Here is a 24215-nt window from a genome sequence, read left to right as displayed (position 1 = left end):
AAGGTATATGGTGAATAGATTAGATAAAATTAGTAGTTGTCAACCCAGTACTGCCTGATGACAGAAATTACAGCTTTATCTCTCTCTTATCCATGCCTCCCATGTATCATGTGCCTCATTAGGATCCCATGGACAGAACACACAAGAAAAAGACAATCCTCAAGCAATTAGAAAAATCCATCCAAAAAATAAGTGAAAAATCTCCTGCCAGATTTAGTAAAAATGATTTCACTTTGTTACAGGACCTAATTACGTACTATCCTAGACTATGACAGCATTTGAGGAATGGGAAAATCCATGCTGTAACCAGGTGTCTTGCCATGGTTTAAAATGTCTCCTTGCCCTCACACATGTTCTTGCTTATTGGAAAAACTAGCCATATAATAAAACCAAAAATTAAAGACAACTGGCAACTCACTCAAGGAAAGGACTGGGCAGTCAAGATCTAGCTATGTTAAATTTGGCTCTGTTTAGACAGATGACACAGAAGTATGAACTTTGAGAAAGCACTAGAAACAGCTTTGCCAAATATTTGGAGGAGAAAGACATTGCTTTTTTAGGCTATACAGCACCTGGCACAATGATCTGTGACCACATCACCCAAAGCTAGCAGCACGGTGCTGGTTGTCCCAGCCATCTCTGTGGGAAAACTTGGTTGGATAAAGCTGCTTTTCCCAATTACCCACATTCCTCCAACTAAGTTCTTGCGCAGAGGTTTCCTTTCAGTCACAAGAGCATGAGGAACAAATGACCAAGGACCCTGAATGGCTGAACAATAAGTCCAAAACAAGCCCAAGGGCCAGCATGTGATGACACCACATAGGTCATTTCCTTCTGCATAAAAAGCCCTAACGCTTAGGAAGCATTTAGCAGAATAGTAAAAATGATCAAAAATGTTTTCTATCAGATCACACCCAACAAGCTTCCAGCAGATTTAAGGAACGGCGCAAAACATTCCCCACAAGTTTGCTGGTTTGCATTACAAGGAAGAATGTGAGCACATCAAAGCTTGAATTTTGCCGAGTAAGAAATTATCCTTCTGGTCCTCAAAAGACCAGCTGACTTTGAAATTAGGACGAACTGTGCCTTGACCACACTTGTAAAGGCAAAAGAGAACCAAATCACAGACATGATCTGTAGGGAAGTCTAGATACTGCCAACATAAGTTTTCCCACCTGTGTTTTGAGGCTAAGGCTGTAGGCACTGAACACACATAATTCATGAGCTGCGCTTCCACAGCCTCACAGGGCTTTCAAGAGCCTGTCACATTCTTCTCAAGTGGATCATTAAGGGTGGTGTACCTAAATGGATGGGTGGAGGAAATTTATCTGAACAGAAGATTAGAAGTGATTCAATTTTGGGAGATAACCCGACTTTTTGTCTAGGTAAGACAATAGCTCAACCATGTGAGTTTACACTGGCATGTGGGGCTACTCAGCAGTTTCACACACAGATTCTGTTGTGCAGATGTAAAAGAATAGCGCTGTAAAGTTTCTTTTTGTGAACCATAAAGGTATAATTCTGACATGAAGATGATGTAATCAACACTTTCATGAGGTTAGGCTTAAAGAGGCAAACAAAGCTTTTTACAGTGAACTTTCTGAATTCCCCTTGACTGAAAAGAGTTTGTCACTGACAACTGGTGGGACTGTGACAAAGATAAGAGGAGTGGAAATTCATGCTCAGATCGTTTTACAACACATGGAAGGAATCTTTTCTCTCTGTAGAACACACTGCAAGTAGCGGCAAAAGACCCGGGAAGAAGAGGAATAGAGATGATGGTCTTCAGTACAATCTACTTTCAGAAGAAAACTACTTGAGTGGGAAGTCAGCGCTGAAACTTTCCATTCCAAAGCTTTAACTATTAGCAGGACTAAATTATCTGTGAGAAAGCACTCAGTTCGTTCCACACCTTCTACAGAAATGCAAAGCAGAGTTTAGAAAAAATTTCCTACTTTTCTTTAAGTATCTCTGTGGTTGCCTGGATGAATGGAGGTGTCAGAATTGTAAGGGGAACCCTGACTGACCAGGAAAGGAAATTGTTTTATTGATGCAAATACCAGAGACCGTGGTGCTTGTCATACTGGAGCTTTAAAAACAAAACTCGTGCCTTCCTCATTCTCTTTTTCACAGTCGCTTTTGTTACTTATTTTAAAATACCCTCCTGACTAACTGACTAACAGAAGAAGAGGGGGAAAAAATCGTGAAAGCAAAAACTGGGAGAAACCTCAGTATAGAAGGATAGCTGAGCCATCAATTTCTGTAGACCAACCCTTAGGTCCAATTCACCCTGTGCTACTGCCAGCCACTTAAATCATTCATAGCAAAAACTTTGACAGTCCAAACTGGTGCGTTCAAGACTTGCAGGAATGCTGTTTATTCACAATATAGCCTAAAAGCTAAACACAAAATAATTTTAGCATCTGCATAGCTTTATTTAAATAGAACAGCTCTTAAACAAGCAATACGCCTTTTAAAGGTGCAAATCTCAGCGTCTGCTACACTAGAAGTTCTTATACAAAATTCTCTTGAATCCTGGAAAACTTGCTCGTTCGAAAGGTGCATGCTGTTCTAATATGTTCTAGTGTGTGTGTGTGTATATATATATATATATATATATATCTCCTATGTCAGCACAAACAGCCTCCATGTAAACACGCAGCCGGGAGGAGCATGAGTAACAACTCTGTTTCCATCAGAAGCCCTTTATCCTGCGTAAGAGGTCTGCACGCTAATAGATGTCCTAGGCTAATGCTAACTAGCTACAGCTGGCTCGCAGCTATAAAAAGCATTAATGAAAACATAAATACTGCCTTCTCCGCTTCCCTCAGCCCGGACGTCAGGGCTGCGCAAAGGCAGCGCTTTCCAAGAGCTGCTCCGTGTGAATGAACGCGCTGCTCCCAACCAGCCCGCTCCGGTTCCCCCGCTTGTTTACTGAACAGCGTGTGCAGGGATGCGCGGGGACAGACAGACAGACACACACACACCACGTGTGCCCTCTCGCAACCCCAGCCCCGGCCTTCCAGGGAACGCTGGTATAAAGGCAGGAAATGTCTGCTCACCCAGGGACTGACCCGCGGAGTGAACGCAGCTCGACTTTGCCATATATCCCTGTGTTTTGCTGAAATACCACTTTGCTGTGCTGCCACAGCTTCAGCTGCAATAAAACACCCAGGCCGTGAGTGACATGCACGGAATTTAACAACACTTTACACCCGGGACTTCTGTGTGCTCTAAAAACTTACTGCAGTACGTATGTTTTCATTGTGCCGATAGAAAACTAAATTGCAGGGGGAAAAAAAGGAAAGAGACAGGTTTATCCAGGCCATATGGAGAAAAGGAAAAAAAAAAAGCATGTATTTCTACTCCATGGAACTAAGGATTGCAAAATGAGACCAAAACATCAGTGCTACAACAATCAGCAATTTTTATCAATCCACACTGTGCATACACAAAATCTTCATTATTATTTGACTGCTGAACTAAAGGTTCCAAATTCAGACCAAAACATCAGGATACTGAAGTGCTACAACAATCAGCAATTTTTATAAATCCACACCATGCACACACAAAATCTTCATTACTATTTGAGTATTGGACTGTCTATCTGCTCTGTTAAAAGGGTTTTATCATGAAAGCCACCATCTGCTTCTATGCATTTCAGCAGGTGACCTCAGACAGAGACAAACCCTTCAGGTCTTTGCAGGAAGGCCAGGCATGTTGGCTTGCTATCCAATATGCTAGGCTAACCCCAAGCCTGAATCAATAAGTAAGAATCATACCTAGCTTTTATTTTTCCTTGTCATTTTTAAATGGAAATCCTTTTATACGCAAGGAAAATCAGGAAATTTGGGGTTCTTAATCAAAAAAAGTTTAGAAATACCCAAAAGTATATTTATCTTTTAAAAAAATCTTATTTTCAAATATAATGATTCTTCTTTCTCATGGTTTTGTTCAATGCATGACTTTTTAATTATTTCTGATTTGCATTACCCAAATAGCAATGGCAATCAGGCAGATCACCCCCAAATTCAGCAGGGATCAAACAAATCACAGAATGCAACCCATTTGTCTATGCAGGAGTTACCTAAATCTAGCATACAGAGGTTATCCTATGAGGTGCAACCCTTGCAAGCATTCAAAAATAAATTACCTGCTTGCAATTCATTGATTTGCTGAAGTTGCAACCACTAAACCAGAAGTGACACCTCTGTGACACCTCTTTTTGCTTTGAATTCTCCCCCTTCTCCTTGTACATATAAGCTGATTTCCAACTGATTTCTTAAAAATCCACAACCTTAGTAGAGTCCCTTCCCACTTGCACTGCTGAAACATAAACAGCCTGTGAGATACTGATTTTCCTAACTGTTCATGCATCCACTTCAAATACCTATTCTCTCAGGATGTTATTGCTACAATTCTCCCACAAACCCTGGCAGTCCAAATAAAAAAGGTGACTCAGATACACAGAAGCACCAAGGTATAGATGAGCTCCTGACCCAGATATTTTCAAGCATGACTAAACAGCCCAAGCTGCATCAAGAAAGCTTTGGCAGTTTTCAGCTCCCTTGGAAAGGAAATATCCACTTACAATTAAATTAAATAGAAATAAAGACATTAAAAACGCTTTTGGAAAGATTAGACACTGAGTGTCTTTGCTAACATTGTCTTCCACTTCCCACTTACTTATGTTAATACAGCCAGTTAATTTATAGCTCCATATTGAAGATGTGACATAACTTGTTCCAATCAAATTAATTTCCTTGCACATTTTTCCTCATGTCAAACAGAATTTACAAATTTTGGCATTTGTTCAGAGGCAGTGGAAAATGCATAATCCCATTGTTATAGGACAAAGACAAGAACATCTGTAGTTGTCATGACTAGATCATATTCGAATTCAATAGCAGGGAAAGCTGCTGCCTCAGAGAGGAAATCCAAAGCTTCCAGCAGACCAGGTTACTCACAGCTCCATCCAACCTGCTTCTGAACACTTCCAGGGAGGAGTCATCCACAATCTTTCTGGGCAACCTGTTTCAGTGTCTCAGCACCCTTACAGTAAAGAGTTTTTTCCAAATATCTAATCTAAACCCACGCTCCTTCAGCTAAAGGTCATTCTCCCTGGTCCTATCACTGCATGTCCTTGTAAAAAGTCCCTGTGCAGCCTTCCTGCAAGGCCTCTTTATGTCCTGGAAGGCTGCTTTAAGTTCTTCCCTGGAGCTTTCTCTCCTCCAGGCTGAACAGCCCCAGCCCTCTCAGCCTGGTGAATGTGAAACACCTCTGAAGTACACTTTGCATCCTCTCCTAGCCTCAGGCACATGTAAAGCATGTTGTCCACACTGCAGTCAAACACACACCTCCAATCAAGTTCTAAATCCAGTGTGTTACAAAACCAATTTGAACAAATATCAGGCAGCATGTATCAGTTACATAATCCATTTTTTTTCTCAATGTAGGACTAAAATTAAAAAATAAATAAATCTCTCTTAACTGCCAACCCACTGAAACCCTTACCCTGTAAACTGTAATATGCATTAAGTCCATCCCAGGCCCTTGCTCATCACTTTTCCCATTTGAGAAGCATGTTCTTCTCCAAACCCTGTGAAGTGCCCTTTAGTCAAAGAGGGAGTTGAAGTATTAACTGAAATGAGATTGAGGATTTCAGCACAGCAGATCCCTACCCAGTGTGATGCTGCTGACTGCCTTTGGCTGTGAGAAACAGAACAAAACCAGCAGCCATCAGTCAGGACTGGCACGTGAACATAAGATAACCTTCTTACATTTTTAACTTACATACCAATTTTAAACCACAATGCTTACTGAAAGAACTAATTGTCTTCTCTGAGGAGCTCTATTTTATTTGCATTGTCTGCTGTACCTTCATGTTTTGCATTGTATAAAAGAAAGCCTAGACGAGCTTAAAATATAGATGTCCAGGCCTATGTTTCAGCAATATTTTCCCTTTCAAAGTCTGTCTTAATTAATACAGCATATCCTTAATTGCACAAAACTGTGTATTCCTGACTCTTTGAGACTCAAGACCTCCTTTTCCCCAAAAGAGTATCTTTGTAATACTTCTCCAAGGAGTATTGATCTGTTACATACAACAGAAGCTTTTACAAAGCTGATGATAGAAAGTTATTTCTAAGAATCTTCCATTTTGGAAAATTGCTATTACATAAAATCTGTGCTGATGTTTTTCTGCACATGCACTACCTCTGCAGATACTTAAGGCTGTGCATACAAAGACTGCTTACTTGCCCAGTGGCAAAGAAATTCCGTGCAATATTCAGGTGGTTAAATTTCTCTCCCAGCTGCTAGCTCACCTCCACCCAGGCATTTATAATATTTGTCACTGCTCAAGGTTCTTGCCTTTGGGTACAATGGTAGAAGAAAAACAAATTCCAGAGACACAATCTGACTTTTACAAAGGTTTCTGAGAGCTTCAGCACAATTTTAACACTTCCTCCAGGAAGTGGTATAGTCAGTGAAATGTAGAGGTGCAAAACACACATGGGAGATTTCTGCTCTCAGTTCTATCAACCACGTAACTTTCAGAGATATAAAAATTCAGGGGGAAGGTCAAAGCTGGGGGTAAGATTCCATACCTTTTATGTAGGCCATCTTACAGTAAGTCTTGACAAATAACAGGTGCTGGAAAATTACTATTCCTGTTTGAAACCACCCAATGTACAACAGCACATACTTCGATTGTGGCTCTAGGGCTGGCAAATTACATTTTCAAATTGTTTGCTTTTTTCTCCCTAGACTGGTCTCTACTGTAGGATAATGTACAGGGACCACATTACTCTTCCCATTCTCACCATTTACACAGTCCCTCAAAACAACCAATTGGGTGCATACAGCCGTGAAGCAAAGAGCAGTGAGAAATGAGGTCTTCAGGTGCAATAAAGCTTCCCCGGCTTCCTAAAGCCCTGCATGCGATCATCAGAGGTGGGAGGTGAAATTGTGTGGCTACAAGGTAAGTGGTGGGGAACACAGAGCTCTACATATAGATGCTTCTATAGCACTTACCTGTGTCTCTGTGCTACTCAGGTATTTCTGCAATTTGTCCATCATGGGGAATGCATCAGTTAGTAAAGCAACTCCTCCTTCTTGACCAAAAAAGAAAGGCTTGGGGTGTGTCTGACTGCCTTCTGTGAGCACATGGATGCTTAACTGATCAGTCTAAGCACTTGAGTATGGAGGAAATAAAGCAACCAGTGTCTCCTTTTTCCTAGATGCATACCGGAGTCTGCACACACAGTATTAGCCATCTAATAGTTGGTTTCTATTCCTGTCCATTTGCTTTCCAGGGAGACTGAATCCCTGTCACACTTGTGGTCTGGACTGGCTAACATCTTCTTGAGCCTCTTTTCTGCACCAGCATTTTTTACCACTGCCTTGACATATTTTGGAACAACAGCAAATTGTTTAATTGCCTATTCCCAGGACGGGGACGAAAAACGCTGGTGTACATTGAGGGGTCATTTTTTTTTTTTCATTTGTACAGAGTATATCAGATAACAGTGCTTTCACCTTGCCTTTGGACAGAATAAGGTTATGTAAATACTTAGCACTGAAAAATAAACAGCAATGTCAAATTAACAAATTGTTGTACTACGGTGGCACTGGAAGTAGCCCAAGTTCCATCTGGTTGTGTGCAGCATCAGCAGGGAAAACAGACTTTCAGGGCTATCCAGACAACAGCCTGGGGAATCTACAGTGTTACTAACTACATAAGACAATTTAAAGTATTAGTTGGACAGAGTGATACTAAAGCTGTTTTTCCAACAGTCTTTTGTCCTTACTCTCCGTTTTGGTGGCTCCAGTTTAAGAATTTCAAATAGAGCAGGGTGGAGGCAAAAGGGAATAATCCAAGTGTCAGGCAGTCTTTACTGTGAATAAAAAAGAGAGAGACTTCAAAGCAGAAACCAGTTACTAGAGCTGGAACCACAGCTATTAGGAGAACTATTATAAGTCTGTCAAGTAGCAATTAGACTACTTTGCAAGAATATTAAGAGCAGTATCTTCACTTCGGAGAAGGATTTGAAAAGGGAAAAAAGAGAGAAACCTTTTAGTTTATGGAGTACTCACTACTGCATTCCAGTTACTTATTTCCTGTTTATTTTCCACTTGAAAAATCACATCCCAGAAACATAATGTAATTTTTTAAAACTTGCATTTATGACCATTCCATTTAAAATGTTTTGTTGAAAAAAACACAAAAAACAAATGGAATGCTGTAAACAGATTTAAGTCAGCCACAAAAAACATTCTGACAGATGTTAGCATCTGTGAACATGGATCTTTCATGACAGTCCTTTCCAATCTGGGCTCTTTTCAAATAAGAATACCTCCAGAGATTTTTATGTTGTTGTTGTTAATTTCACTATGCTTTATAAAACTTAAGGTATGTTTTCCATACCAGAGGGTGGACCTTACAATGTATTAATCCATCTCCTTGGAATGCTAGTTGCAGCATCTGACACTCCATTTTAGTCGTGCATGTTGCCAGACAGGTTAACCCATTGACTAGATTTGTGTTAAGATAAACAGCAAAGATCACTGGATGAAGAAAAAGAGGGAGAAAAAAGGAAATCCAACTAAGAAATTAATTAGTTCTACAGGATCATCACTTGCCAATAAAAGTGTTTTACAAAGAATTACATATGAACAAACTACTTGGAAACTTGCAACAACTTGTTAGACCACAATGAATTACAGCAACTGACTATCATGTTTCTTTGGGCCTGCTCAAAAAGAGAAATGTGATTTTCCTCACTTCTATTTCTTCCAGCCACTCAAACAAATCCTCATCTCTTCTAAATATTTTGCTCCCCAAGGGTCCTGCTTGCATGGTGGCAGACCTTTCCACTGCTCTGTGATCTGGCAAATGGAAAACAAAATAAAGAGCAAAACTGAAAGAACTACAGATGAGTAGTGCAGAGATGCAGATCACACTAATTTTTAAAGTAAATGTATGGTCTTTCTTTTGTTCCTGGAATAGAAAGCTATAGCAGGCTTTATTCAGGTAGGAAATAGGTCAAAACTTGCCAAGAGAAGTGAATGGAAAATTTGTCTAGTCACCCACAGATTTTAAAGTGTGGATTCACAGCTACAGCTAACATTGTTTTCTACCAGCAGTGGTTAGTTCTTCCTTCATGACAACACCCTTTTCTGTCCAGCCTCCTCACACAAATCCTCCGAGTGCTCTGACCAGTTTAACTGCCTAATAGTCCTAAAAGTGCATCTATTTCAGTTACACTGACAACCACACACCCAGCCCTGTCCTTTAAGGCACAAAACTGACCAGCTCTATTTTTTACTAAACTCACGTGGCCTGCTCAAAACAAACAGATACTGGCAGGAGCAAAATCCAAATTATACACTGCTTTATCCCAGGAACACAAAGTACAAGGCCGGCTCAGTGAGTCAGACACCTCTGAGCCAGTGAGCTCCTCAGGTTGACAGGAGTCTCTTTGGGATCTTCATACTTGTAAGCCAGGACATTTTCAGAAAAGAATCAAAACAATTGGGTTTAGACAAACATGTGTTGTGTCATTAACAAAAGTATCTCTCTGCCATCAGAGGGGAAAAGGCAGCAAAAAGTATGCCAGGAATGCTGGAAATGGGCAGACAGTCACAGTGAGCCATATTTTCTTCTGTTTTTTTTTTTTTTTTCCCCAAGAAACTCCTTCAGCATGAAAAGTCCATTTGCAAGAGCAGTTAGTTACGGGGGGAAAGGCAAATATTTCAACAATAATACAGGGAATGTGGATCCAATTTATGCACAACAGAAGCCGGAGAACTCCTCAGTCTCTGCAAAGATTTCTCAGCATCCTTGGAAAATGCTTTGAATACTTCAGCTGAGCCAACTTCAACCCTTCAAACATATCCCCTTGTCTATCAGTAAAAGGCCATATTCCACACGTGTTATTTATGAACAATAAATGCTAGATGCACATAGGCAGCCCTGTAGCTTCTATGTTCCACAAGTGTTAGTTTTAATCAATTAAATTAATCCATTTCCTTACGATCAAAATAGAAGTTTCTCCCACAATTTGCTACTCTCTTACTAGAAACTGGATGCCTTGAACCAAATGCATTACTTCCCCTACTTCACGTTTAATTTCATGCTTCTTTTCAGCTTATTGTGGTGGTTTTCATGCTTCCCTGTGACAGCAGCATCTAGGTTATTGTGGAATGCTATAAAAGAAGATATGCAATACAACAGCCTGTTTAAAATATGAATCAATTAGGTATTAATCTATCTTGATATCTATTTAGAAATTTTTGTCTATGAAACAATGAATAATCTAACTCATCTTGCCTCATAAAATACAAACCTTGTTTTCCTGGCAGTTTTACTTCACAGAAAGAAATTTAAAAAGGAAAAAGTAAGGGTTTTTTGTTACAAAAGAATAAGCCAATAGGTGGTTCAAAGGACTGCCAGAGGGCGTTGGACCCTTTTGCTCACTATCAGGTGACAGACACAGACATTTTTGGTAGAGGAGAAGTCTCATGTGGATGTTTATCAGCCATGGAAATAGCAGCTGATAAAGCAGCAAGAGGTGTTTTTCATTCCTCAGTCTGTAAAAGAAGTGTTCGTTCTCCTCTTTGCAAACAAGAAAGTGGGTTGGTTTTTTGATTCAGGATCCAAAACACAGTCTGATAGCTGTGAACAACAAACAAGCTGTTTTCTGAGCTGAGATTTCTATGAAATTTGAGGAACTTTCAAGAGACCAGTTTAACAACTGCACATGAGAATACCCAGCTACAGCATGTACGCAAAAGCAACAAGCTCTCATTTTTTATTTTATTTCTATTTCATGTTTGACATAAGAAGTGCAATCTGAGATTTCTGTTTTCTTTCACCCCATTCCTGTGAAGGGTGTGGGCTCAGGCAGGTTAACTACCTCAAACTGTGAGACTGCAAGTTGAGTGTACTTTTGGTTAAGAGTTGGAAATGAAAAAATCAGGTTGAATAACAGTCTGTCAGGTGCCCTGACATTTGATCGAATGTAGCCCTCTGGAAGAAAATCTACACTGAGGAGTACTGTCCTCAAAGCCACATATTGATGTGGGCTGATAAAGTACTTCTCCTCTTACTTTTTAAAAAATATATATGTTTTATTAAGAATTAATTAAATACATAGCAATGAGTCCAGACAACAAGATGTATCAATTACTTTTTTAAAAATAATGTTCAGTGTAACTATTATATGTAAAAGAGCTCCTAAAAATGTTGGGGACTAGGCTGTTGATAATTACTTTCCTGTGGGTGATGACCAAGGTAGTATTTTAGGAAAGAATAATCTTCCTAAGTTACTTCTGGAGGAATTTTATTGATCAATGAGTGCTGTGAATTATCCAGAGGCAAGGTCACAAGAATTGAGAGGATTCTAGTATTTCAAAAGCTCACGAAGAAGGACCATTGAGGACACCACTATCCACCTGCAGGGTGGCTTAGAGGAACTCAAATTACTCAAAACTTTGAAGAAACCTTTCAAAGCCTATTGCAAATTACATCTGGAGAGCTCTCAACAGGACCTGTTAAACTAATTGCACACCTCCATTCAAGTCCCAAACTCAGCAGGAGGAAATGTTTGCTTATGCCCTGAAAGGCTGAACTTAGAACCTTAATACAAGCTCTTCCACTATAACTTACTTTAATGATCTTCCTGAGTGAAAAAAAAAAATATCTGATACATCTTACCTTTCAATATTTTAAACCAGCATGAACAAAAAGTCAGTGCAAAATTAAAGGGAAAATGCCATAACAGACTCAGCTATCTCAGACCCAAGGTTGCTGAGAAAGACCGAAATCAGGCTTTGGTCTCAAACCTTGAGAATCATGAAAGAAGAAGGAAAGAATTCAATGGCTCAGTATTGGTCAAAAAAGAAAACTGTTTGCCATATCTTTTGTATTTAAGAAAACAAGATCCAATTCTTGATTCCCTCCATTGTAAAGAGGACAGTGCTAGGATGCAAAGACTAAAACATAAGAGGCTAAAACAACTGGCTGAAAGCTGTGTGATCCATGAGGTTTGCGTGTAATGTTTCTGCACTGCTGGTTATGTTTTGACACCGCAACACTTTTTACTGCAGAGGAATCTTAACTGCTGTGGCCTCCAGATTTCCAGAAGTCAACAGCATCTTTTTCCAGTGACTTCACAATGGAAGTATACACCTATGTTTCTCTAATAGCATCTGTGCAAAATCCTCATTGTAGAAAAGCCTCTCATTTCTGTGTCTATGTATTTTTTTTGTGTTTCAAAAGACCACAAGCATAACTCACTAGCAGAGCATACCAGAGACTGAAATAGGCAAGTGGGTTGTAACAACAATTCTGTGAAACTCAAGGAACAGTATATGATGTTCTCAATTAGCTTCTCATTAATTCATTTTCAATCTTCCTGTCATCTGTGGATGACATAAACTATAGACAGACCCTTCCCTTCTCTGGGCAGGACTACTTCTGTGTCACACTATGCCTATTAAAGAACTACACCACGCCCAACAACAGCCCCATGCCTTCCTTGCTGAGTGTGCTTATTCCCCACGAGCTGACAACCAAGAATGACATTTCTGAACTCACTCCTCTTTAGTTTCTCATATATCACAGCCTCAACAAAAAAGTTCCCATGCATCTCATTACTCACCTAACATTTGGTGGATCTGAATTCGTGACAGGTGCTGCACAAAGAGGCTTGTTTCCATGAGTCTGGCTTCTGTACCCTTCTCTTGCAGGCAAACAGTACACCCTTTGGATAACAACTTGGACCTGCACTTCTCTCCATCCCACTGCTCCCTGGCTTTCCACCATTTCAAGCAGAGAATCATTAACAGCACTCACTGCTAAGGGATGCTGTTTTGAATCACCGTTGTTATGGGTTTGTGGAGCACAAGGAACCTGGTGAAGGAAAACCCATTAAGAGAAACATTCCAGAGAAATGAAATTATGCAGAACTAGAGAGGAAGATGTCCTCACGAAAAATCAAGTTGCAAGTGCAAAATCAATTTTGAAATACTTGCTGCTCCTAAAGTAACGTACAGACTAGTGGCCAGTTATTTATTGTGTATTTTCAACAAACACTCAAGGGAGTTGCACACAAGGTGTGCTCCTGTATTTAACTGGTGCTCTGAATTGAGCTAACACAGCCCCTGAGAGATGAAGGTGACACCAGCAGGAGACCAGAACTGATATTAGCGCTTATGATTCTTGCCCTTGAATGGAGTTTTATTTTGGTGTTCTGTTCCTTCCTCCTCTTAAAAAAAGGCTAAAATTCATCTTGAGTGCTTCCAGACTTTTAAACAAAGTTGGAAATGAACAGGTGTCTAGTTTTATAGACTAATAAGCTAGTCCTCAGACTTACACATTTCAATGGAAAATATTTCAGTGTAAAAGAATTAGATTATTAATGAAAAATACAAAACTTTTAAAGCCAAAACTTTATTTTTCCACTACTTTCAAAACATATTTTATTAATTAAACCTTACAAACTTGCAAAATAAATTTCATGAATGCTACAGTTTGCCTTAATCCAAAAGAGAAATGTAATTTATCTTAATTTTAAATAAATCTTTCTTGATAAAGATTGTATGCAAGCATAGACCAACATGGTCTATATATATAAGTCCCTCTGCAACATGAGCCAAATTTCTGTTTTCACAAGGAAACCTGTTTTTATAAAAAGCTGTGTGTGAAGAAAGGTTTTCAGAGAATTACCGACTGTGCCATAAGTATTATACACCAATAAAGAAGGAGGATTTGCAGTATTTACAAGAAAATTGTGGTACGACACTGCTCTTTGTCTACAAAGTGGTTGCAATAAAACTTGTCTACCAAGTTCTAAATGAAGTGGTTTGTTTGTTAGGAGCCATGAGGGGAACAAGTAAATTGTTCTGGTTTTCAAATACCACCGTAGAAGCTTTTTACAAGTTAGAGTTGAAGCAAGAAATTCAATTAGGATTTGATTTATGTAACTTTTTAATTCCCAGGCCTATAATGGGAATTATATATAAAGCAAACACAAAATGTTGACACTCATGGTTCTTCAAACTTGAAGAGCCAAACTTGTCAAATATTAAGAATCATTTAGGTAGCCAATATAAAGCTTTTACAAGAGCCTTACTTTCAGAAAGTGCTGGCACACACTGAGAAGAAAACAAATCTCTTAAAATACCTCGGCTTGTACAACCACAGCTACAGAAATGTAGAGTCAGTAGTCATTTTAATACAAATAAAGTCAAAGTAGGAAAATAAACTGAAGGGGTGGGAAAGGGGGGTGATGTTATCAATTGATGCTTTAAAGAAAGGATAGGATCTATAAGCAAACGAGTTAAGGCATAGGAATAGGAAAAAGGAGTATTTATTTTAGATAGTACTTTGAGTGAGTTACAAGAAAACAGCTATTTTTTTAGCTATTCAGCTATAAAGAATAAGAGAAAAATCAATGAAAAACTGAGTTATATATACTATTTAGCACAGTAGTGAGATTTCAGCAAAATAACCTCACAGCAGTTCAGCATTTGGATGGACCAAGAGCCTCCACTAAGAAAATATTATTAAAGTAAACACTGTATATTATTCAGCCTTGACTAAATGAAAGGGGAAACCAAACAGGTCAGTAATTTAGAATTTTTGTTTTTCTTACGATTTCCAAACATCTGCTCACTAACTTCTTACCAAGTGCTTAATTGTGAACCAAATGGACCATACCTGATTATCTGAAGATTCCTGGTGTAACTTATCATCGACGTCATCAAGTCTGAAGGTCTGTGCCAAAGATATAATATTCTTCCTGATAAGCATCTTTGTAAGACCATATGTCTTCTCTCTGGCTTCTGAATGTTCACTGCGTAGCACCTTCTGACTAAAGTAGGTGTTCATGATAACAGGAACATCTGCATTTTGGAGAAGCAGTTTTTGCCTGGAAAAAACAATTCAAGTGGCATCAAATACATTACAAGTTAAATTACTGATAAGCACTGTTTTAAAATGTATATTGCATTGCATTTCTCTCTCTCTTTTTCTACAGTTACCACTAAAACACTGCAGAGGTGTGTTATCCAATTTGCAAATTACCCACGCCACAGACAGAGTCGGCTTGGAGCCGTCTCAGCTCAGGCATAGCCCTGGGCGATTGGAGACCCACTGCATCCAGGGACAGGTTACACCTGGAAGCCAGCTGAGCTGCCAAGCCCCATGAGCCCCATCTGGCTTCACACAAGTGCTGCTTGGTGTCTCTGTGCTGTCAGCACAGAACCCAGAGCACCAGGACCCTCTGCATACAGTTAGTGAGGTAAAAGCCATGAATGAGACTATTAAACCTGCTCCATGTTAATTCAGACCACTGATCCACAGGACCCAGCCTGACCCTTGCAGGACATTCCCCTCTGGTGAGTGCTTCCCACCAACCCAAATCCATTCTCATGCAGCTGGCAGCAAGATGCTCCTTCCTCCTCCATTTTTGTAAAAGCGAAATCCCATATTTTTCTTACAATATGCTGTGTGTTTGTCACTGTCATAAATGTGCCCTCCTAGATCCAGTTTTGGCTTCTAGTGCCAATGTAAATTCCCTAACAGCTCCACAAGCAGCAATTTCTTACCCACCAGATTAAGAGAATGTTTGCAGAATCTCTAAACACACAATAATTTCATGCCAAAGCATGTGCTGATGTTGGGTTTTTCTTATGCTGGTATCACAATTGCACATTCAGAAGTACACTTTTTATACTCACAGGACACACATCTAATGAAGTCAGCTAACAAAACCAACTAGTAATCTCATTTCCTACAGACCATCAAAACAGACCAAAATCCACTTGGTGACTTTACCACAGTCTGTATTTTTCTTCTATTAGATTTTTATCACCAAGGCATCAAATAATGCCTCCTGCCTTGGCAGCAAAGCTGTGCTGATCTGAATTCACAGTTTCAGTCTCTAGACTGCTCAGCAGTTATATTATGGAGATGAAGCAAGTTTCCACATCTGTGACATTGTTTCTCAAAATATAACCATACAGAGTTAAAAAGCAAAATGAAACAATGAAACACTCAAACATACTTATTTCTGATCTCAGTCCATACAAGATCTTCACCATGGTCTGTTTTACAACAGACTCCTCCACTCTTTAGAGAGCGGATAGCTAAAGGGAGATTGATGTATTCATATTTTCAAAGGCTTAGGAAGAGATGCAGTAAGCTTTAAATATAATCTCTGTTATTTTATAATTAGGAAAATAAAACAACAGCCAGATGACCTCTGCCTTCTGGGAAAAAAGGATACATTTAAATATAAATTATGAACAAGATGTGTTGCTTCTACTGTGAACACTCACAGAAGTTATTATTTGAAACAGAAAATTCATGAAAAGTTACAGAATAAAACTAAGGCCTGAACTTCACCACAAAGAAACCTTATTGCCACCTGTGAGCTCCCCAGATTTAGGGGAGCAGCAATTCATCTCTAAGGGACACCTAGTCCCTTGACTTCAGATGCATTTGCTAACAAAGCTCCCAGTTTAGAGCATGAACATAGCTCAGAAGGCTGCCAAACTGACATTGCCTGATAATTTTCTGCATTACAGGATTAAAACTGGGGAATTAGCTTGGTCAGCAAACTGAGACTCTGATTTTATGAGATTTTTCAACTGTTACTTATCCACTTTTTTCTAGAGAAAGAAATGTATATAGATTTACTACAGATCTCAGAACAGTTTGGGCTGTCTTTATAGACAGATGTGTAATGAAAATTTTAGCACCTTTTTTCTTGAGATGTCTGTGTTCAGATCCAAAGTAAACAGGAAATCTTTCTGAACACAAGACCATTACGTCACCAATGTCAGAAGAATGTTTGCTTGATCTAAAACATCTCATTCTCTAAAAAAAACCACTGACGTTAGCAGCAAATCATTTGCAGAAACTTTGAGGTTTATGGTTTTATTTTTATTTTCCTGAGCAGACATGTGATCAGGTTTTTTGGTTTTTTTTAAAGGCAGGTAGGTTTTACTGATACCCAAAATGACGTGTAGCTTGGTTTTGCTAGGTTTATGCATTCCATGTCTTGAGTATCTTTATAATGGCCTAGAGCTTTCCTGGTGAAATACTCATTATTTCATCATATCTTTACATGGGTAATGCATGAACTACTGGCTACTTGCTATTTCCATAAAGCAAAAATGGGGAGATATATATATATATACACATATATATATATATATATTTTCAGGAGAAACCTCTCATTTTTTAAATGCAATTTGTTCACTAAAAAAACCTCTCCTGAATAAATCGTTTGTTTTAGACCTGCATAGATGTGCACAGACTTAACAGTAATTCTTCAGCTACATCAGAGGATTATCCACATACATCTACTCAAATCTTCCCTATTTCTCAATGGACAGATACCTCATGATGAAAAGAACCAGGAATAAATAGAAATTAATCCCAAAGGAAATGAAATAAATAAGAAAGAAGTTTGTAATAAGCTCACTATTTTGTGTACAGGTAGATGGCTAAATGGAAATATTTTATACATATATGTATATATGGAAAACATAAAATTATTTATATTTTGCATACAATATATAGAATAATTGTATTGTTTATTTACATTATTACCAAGCTTTATGTATTTTTATTCTTCAATATGAGAATTATTTAAATAGTATCAATTAATTGAATGAAAACTCTTTTCCCAGAAGTTCTTTCTAGTACTGCTCAGCAAAAGTATGCTCTGTGGAATGGGAACTTAAACTGAAATCTCTGCATTGCTGCTGCATATTGTTCATATTGTTTTCTTTGCAACAAAGGCAATCATGTTAGAGACACATGTATACCTTAAATTCTTTTTTGTCAGTTTGAAAGGTACAGACTGGGGCAAAGAAAGCCTATCATGCTGGAAGAGGTAAGAAAAGAAGAATCCCCAAACTTCCCCAAGCAATCCCTGCATGTGTCCCTGTCCCTGAGACACCATAATTGACCACCTCAACTTTAAATATCCGTTCCAGATGCAGATTCTCTATACCCAGAAGCAGCCTTACTCTAAAATACAGAATACACTGCAGCATCCTCTTACACTTAAAGTGTTAAGCAGGCATTGCAAGTCTTCTGTGGCCTCTCTTGTATTGCTTCTTTTCTATCTGCTTCATAATAGTTTAAAAAGCTAGTTTTTAAAGAATGAGAGACATCATCTCATTCAGCTAATCCAAACACAATGGAAAAAAATTAAAGCTCAGTACAGATCATAAACCCCCCTGAAACAATCCCTTGTCCTTTCTGATTTTTTCTTGCTCAGCAAAGGATTATTTAAAAGTTGGATTGACTTCCTTAATAACTGCCTTTAGACCTTTGTAATGACCTGAAGTAGAGACTGGGAACTTATACTACGGGGCATTTTTTTTCCCGGTATGTAGACAATCAGCAATTGCCGTAACTGGTCACATGCTGAAGGAACATGAGGCAATACTGTTAATTTTTTTTTTTTTCTTTTCCAGCAGCAGCTTGCTTCTCTGTCCAAGAATGCAGCTTGCTTTTTCTCTTCCTCTCTCCTATGATGGAGGCTATCTGGCCAAGTAGGCAGCAGACGTTCTTGCCCACTTCTACGTTTATCGTGGTCTGTCTCCATCCTTGGCACGAAACGCAGCACAACGTACAGCATGGCACTGGGTAAAGGAGCTGACGCTTCCATTTGAGGCGGGGTCTCAATCCTGGGGCCAAACAATCAGCAGGTTTGCACTGTGGTCTGCCCTGCACAGCCCATCCACAGCCAGCGAGGAGTTGTGACTCCACAGCAGCAGCGAGCTCACAAACCACACGCTTCCGCTCAGTTCTGCTGACATCAAACGGCGGTGCTGGTTCATGAACTCGAGAAGACTCCAGATCATTTTAAATTAGAGAACATATTTTTTTGTTCACTCTCCTTGGGTATTTTACAGGGCTTTTGTTTTTTGCTGTTTTTTTCCTTTTCCTTTACAAAGTGTATAACACCTAGAGTGGTTTTTTTGAAGAGTACACTGCATTAGATGAACACTCATACAACTTGCACTGTAATTATGAAACAGGCTATTCTCAAGTCTCAGAACAAGGATTGCTGCATAAAGCAGGTTTAACTTCCATCAAGTAGCACAGCAGTAACACATGTAGAACAAGAATGTGCCAGAGCCTTACACTGTTGCCCAGAAGTATGAGGAATCGTTCCCCATAGGAGCAACATAAAGGGCCCATCCCTGACTTCCTAGGAATCACTTGTTTTATCCAATGTAGAGGAAGTTGCTCACACTGCCTCTTGCTTAGTGTTGCATGGCACTTGCAACGCTTTTCTGTGAAATGTCCAAGAAATGCCTGAGCACTGAGCTAATGATAATAATTAAGAAACAAATCCTCCCAAAACCCCAAAAAACCTTAAGTCCGGACGAATCTCAGCCCACCCATCACCCAAGGACAGTAACTATCTACTCAGTATAGACCCCAAATCAACAAGCCATTTGTGACAGACCTGCCTTCTGCCATGCCTAGAGATTGCCCAAACACAGAATTTTCATCCATGAGTGAGTAATCTCACCACTTGTGTGTGAGCCTCCATCAGCGTCATTTACTGCTGCTGTAACGCTGCATGGACACTGCAAGTCTGAGCTCACGCTTTCACAGTACAAAACTTCTTCCCATGCCCCAACTCAAAGACAGAAAACAAAAATCAGCTGGTATCTCTTTCTTTGAAATTATTTCATTCAGAGCAATGGATTATTGTAGTACAGGTTCCCAAGGCTGATTGTACCCTTTTCCCTATGGAAAAGTAGCTCTAACCATCCAGATCAATGTCCAGAGTCACATCTGGCAAATATACAATTCTCAGCTGCGTCATGTTTCCAAAGAAATGTGGCTTCAACACTTCAGAATAGAAGGTCTGCAGAAGATGTAACAATAAAAAACTAAAATTTCTGCTTTTAAAGTATGACGCATTTTATTTGTGAATAGAATAACCAGATACTTGTTTTGTCCCCCTACTGGAAAAAAAATTTGTCTGAGGACTCATTCCATGGATACAAGATACAAAGAAAAGAGCATATAGCTGTTAAATACATAATTTGCTATATCCCAATCTGTTACAATTTGTCACTGAACCTCAAGTACAAAGCCAACTAAGAAAATCAGTAAAACAACACAAGTAATGAAAATAAATATTTTGTATTACATTGTAAGTTCTTTCTGCAAAATACTATGGTGCTTTTCAACAAAACTACTTGTAAACCTTAGAAATCACTCCAGGAAGAAATTACAGTGCACAAAGCCAACATTTTTATCACTATATCATTTTACTAATTTCAGAGTAATCATATAAACTAACCACTGGCTTGCCATAGTGCTGCCTTTTGAAATCTGACACCCTGTAGCATGAAAAAAAGTTGTATGGAAATGTTCACATTTAAGAAGAGCTCTGCTATAAAAAGCTTGTGGTTAACATTAAGCACTATTATACCACACACTCAGTGCTCTCACCTCTGCAGGGAGCTGCACTGTGTGCTAACTGAAGGGGATGTACAGGTCTTCTGAAGTAGGAAAGCATAGATGGATATCAAAGCAAATCTCCTCCACCTCCAGGAAATTACTGTAATACCAGGCTTTACCAAGACTGGAAAGCAGGGAAGTTTCTCAGAGCTCTCCAGCCACTCATTTTGGCTATGAAGAAAGCACCTGAAATTGTTAGCATTCTGGACCCAAATTCATCATGATAAGGCTTAACCTTTGGCACCACCAAAACATAAAATTCCAATCACGATTGCGATTACGTACAAACTGGCATGGAAATGATCACTTGAGCTTACTGGGGTAATACTCCTGAGAGAATTCACTAAAAATCTACTCCAACTGGGATGCTGAGACTTTTTTAACACCTAAGTCAGACACAAAACAACTGGTATTAAAAAACCTGCACACAATGAAACATTAAATGGGAATGTTGCTTTAAAAACAGAAAAAAAACATTTCCCCCCATGGTATGAGGGTGTTACAAGTAACTAGGGAGATATAAATATCATGGTTATCTTTTCATAATCAAGATGTTATGAAAGAATTCCAATCTGTGTGCTTACCCCATATATCAACTTGTGTCTGACTAGCCATGAGCTCATTATTCAGATGACTTCTTCCCTCTGTTCCCAGTGCTAAACTGCACGTAGAGTTTGAGGTGGCTGAGGGAGCCACCACAAAGTCCAGGGACATGCCAGAGGGATTCTAAAAGGTGGAAAAAAAAGGAAGCAAGCAAATTGCAAAATGACATCATGTTAAAACTTGTGGTGAGTGCTAGAGAGAACAAAAATGACTGTCCTGGTGTGAGATCAGAAGCCCACCTACCCCGCACTTTAGCTTAGAGCAGCAAACAACAAATATTTGAAGACTATGAAAACAAAAGCAAGCATCTAGTGAAAGTTCTCTAGAACACTCTCTGATAACTTCCAAAAACTTTCAGCTTAGGGACTTCCTAAGGCAGAAGTAATATCTCTGTATCTAACAGCCTTTAGTAGACTTTTCTTCCAGGAACTTATGTGCCTGGTTTTTGACCGCTTGTACATTGACGGCATCCATAACATCCTGCAGCATCCACCGTGCTCTGCAGTCTAATTACACGCATCTGAGAAACCACTTCCTTTGATTTTTTTTTTTTGATCTGTCACCTAGTGGTTACATTGCTGCTCCCCACTTCTTGTTTTTAAGAGTCAGTGAATAATCATCCTTCCTGATGGCACTTCCTAATACAGACCTTTATCACATCCTCTCCTAGCCACTGCTTTCTCAAGGTGAAGAGCCCCAGTCATCCTAGTTATTTCTCACAGGGAAGCTGCTCCATACATCTCTTCTTGTTGCTCTTGGTATTTTTCCACTTCTGCTACATATCTTTGATTTGGAAGACTGAAATCCTGATGTAGAAATGCACCACGAATTTCTACAGTGACATCAAGATGGTTTTGACTCCATTTCTAGTCAGGTCTTATTTTACCATATATTTTCCTGATCATTAAATGAAGACTAAGCTGACATATTAATGAAGCTATTGAAACACTAAAAACACTTTCCTGGATACCAACCATCTAGAGTCCATCACTTCATATGTGCACTTCACAGTTACCTACAATTTCCTAGTAGGAGAGCCCGAGTCCCTCCTCCAGCCCTAGTTCCAGAGCACTAAGAGTATGAAGACATTCCCCTGTCCATAGGATTGTGAGGATGACAGCACACAATTGAATAGAAAGGAAACTTGCATAGAGTTCTGTTGAACAGAAGGTGTCCAATTCTCTATTTTCTTCATCGGCACCATGGAGATTTGAGACAACAGGTTACACCAACAACTCCTCTGCCAGTGCATGAAAGATGAGGAGTGTTGCCACTCTGCCACCATTACACACAATGTCACCACTCCTGAGGTATCAGAAGAAGCTGCTTCTCACACCAGAAGAACTCTGCAATATCTACCCAAGCAGTTGAGGGCCATGTGAAGAACTTGTACTCAAGAATTTCTGACCAATTTCTGGAGTGTCAGGGTCCTTGGTTGGTTGGTTCAGGTTTGGAGGATTACTGGAGAAACTTTAACGGACGAATGCCATTTTAAAAAGCGTTGTTCAATGTTTTGCAGAGATTATTAAGAACACTATCCTTTTCTTCCATAGACATTGGCCTTTACTATTGGCAAAGACCCTTTACAAGTCCATTCTTGCATCCATGCTTGCTTGCATGCACAGTAGCAAGAACAAATAATTATCCCTGAGCAAACTTCAGAAAGACAGATCAATGTACACGTATGCTTGACTTTACTTCAATATTTTATTATCAAAGCTAGTATTTAAAAAAACCCAGCACAGCTACTAAATAACCAAAAATCTTCCATCAAACTTGTTCTTATACTTCTGTCTTGTTCTGGTACTCATTTCTGAGCATTTCCTATTGTTTCTTTGCCAGGTCATGAAGCAAGACCAAATTCTGCTCTCTTCTGGTGAGGTCACTTTTTATACAGACAAATCCAGTACTATCAGCACAGGAAGAATAGCTGAAAGCAGCAGGAGTTCTGGGTTCTCTGGTAACACAACTGAGAATCACAAAAGGTAGTGAGAGCTTGCTGTGAGCCACAGAGCACAACAGCAAAGCAGAACAATCCTTCTCAGCTTGTCAAACTCTGCTTCAAGCAGCCAGGAGGTCTCAGTGGACAGCATCAGGTAAGGGGAAGTAACTGAACCACTGGTAGAGAAAGCTGTCTTGCAGAGCTCCACAGGTCTTTAGGCATGTTATAGATCAAATTTACATCCACTATGATCCACTTCAGCTTTACTGAGCTGAGTAAAATCCTTTGTTTCACTATATTTGGTGCCGCTACTGATAAATGTGCAACAACAGTAAAAGTGCTGTGGATGAGCCAGGTAGCACAGAAACTTCTTTTAGGCAAAGTCCTTTCTGCAGTAATCCACTCACAACGGTCATCAGTGAAAAGAGAGCAATGCTAGTTTCCAGAGTGGAAACTTCTTTATCGAAACATCCTGGTGTAGACATCGCCTAAGTGAAACCTCCTGTGCAAGGGAAGGAGTTCAGCATCTTGGCCTGCCACAGAAACACCGATAGTATGTGATAAACAAAATACCTTCCTTCTTTTTAGGTTAGAAAACAGCCCTCAACAGTGTGTGTACTTTGAAGTTATCACTCACAAGAGTAACTTTCAGAGCTTCATTTTGCTTCTATGCAATACCATGTATCTTCTCCATTAAATCACCATAGGTGGATTCGGTGGCATAACTCTCTCAGTCAAAGCAAGGAAAAACATTCTGAGAAATAACATTAAAATTCAACATTCTCCTTAATGTTGTTTTTTTCTTTTCTGAATCCAGAGCAATCTTAGGATTCCTGCATTACTTTAAAGACATAATTGTAGAGAACAAGCAAAAAATTCTAATTCTAATATTGAAATCTTTTATAGTCTACAGATCACTGATAACGACTTGTTTTATTTCACTGAATAGTTGCAATGATACTTAGCAACAAGATCACACCAGATTTGGGAGAGTTTTCATACTGCATCACACTATTCTTATATGCTTGAATTTCCTTTTCAGATTCATGTAAGAGGGCTGGTGACTCAGCAGAGCAGAATCAATAATGCAATGAGATGGATGAACCCCTGGATTGTTTTTTTGTAGTCCCATTAGACTTCAGGGTCTACACAGCTCCA

General features: G+C 39.3%; 1 protein-coding gene across 2 annotated transcripts in view; it reads right to left on the bottom strand.

The window, feature by feature from the left end:
• SPIDR (scaffold protein involved in DNA repair) overlaps positions 1–24215 on the bottom strand; it is a 195886-nt gene that overhangs the window by 53992 nt on the left and 117679 nt on the right. For both annotated transcript variants that reach the window (XR_013184102.1, XM_077185375.1), the window contains exons 9-10: positions 14726–14936; positions 12666–12916 (exon numbers count right to left, since the gene is read on the bottom strand). Coding sequence is in view for 1 of the 2 variants with exons in the window: in XM_077185375.1 (XP_077041490.1) it covers positions 12666–12916; positions 14726–14936 (462 nt within the window). In the remaining variant the exon portion in view is untranslated. The remainder of the gene's footprint in view (positions 1–12665; positions 12917–14725; positions 14937–24215) is intronic.

The sequence above is a fragment of the Agelaius phoeniceus genome, chromosome 1 (assembly GCF_051311805.1).
Source record: "Agelaius phoeniceus isolate bAgePho1 chromosome 1, bAgePho1.hap1, whole genome shotgun sequence".
Lineage (NCBI taxonomy): Eukaryota > Metazoa > Chordata > Aves > Passeriformes > Icteridae > Agelaius > Agelaius phoeniceus.
Note: the sequence above shows the minus strand (reverse complement) of the source record. Positions and strands in the feature narration are given on the sequence as shown.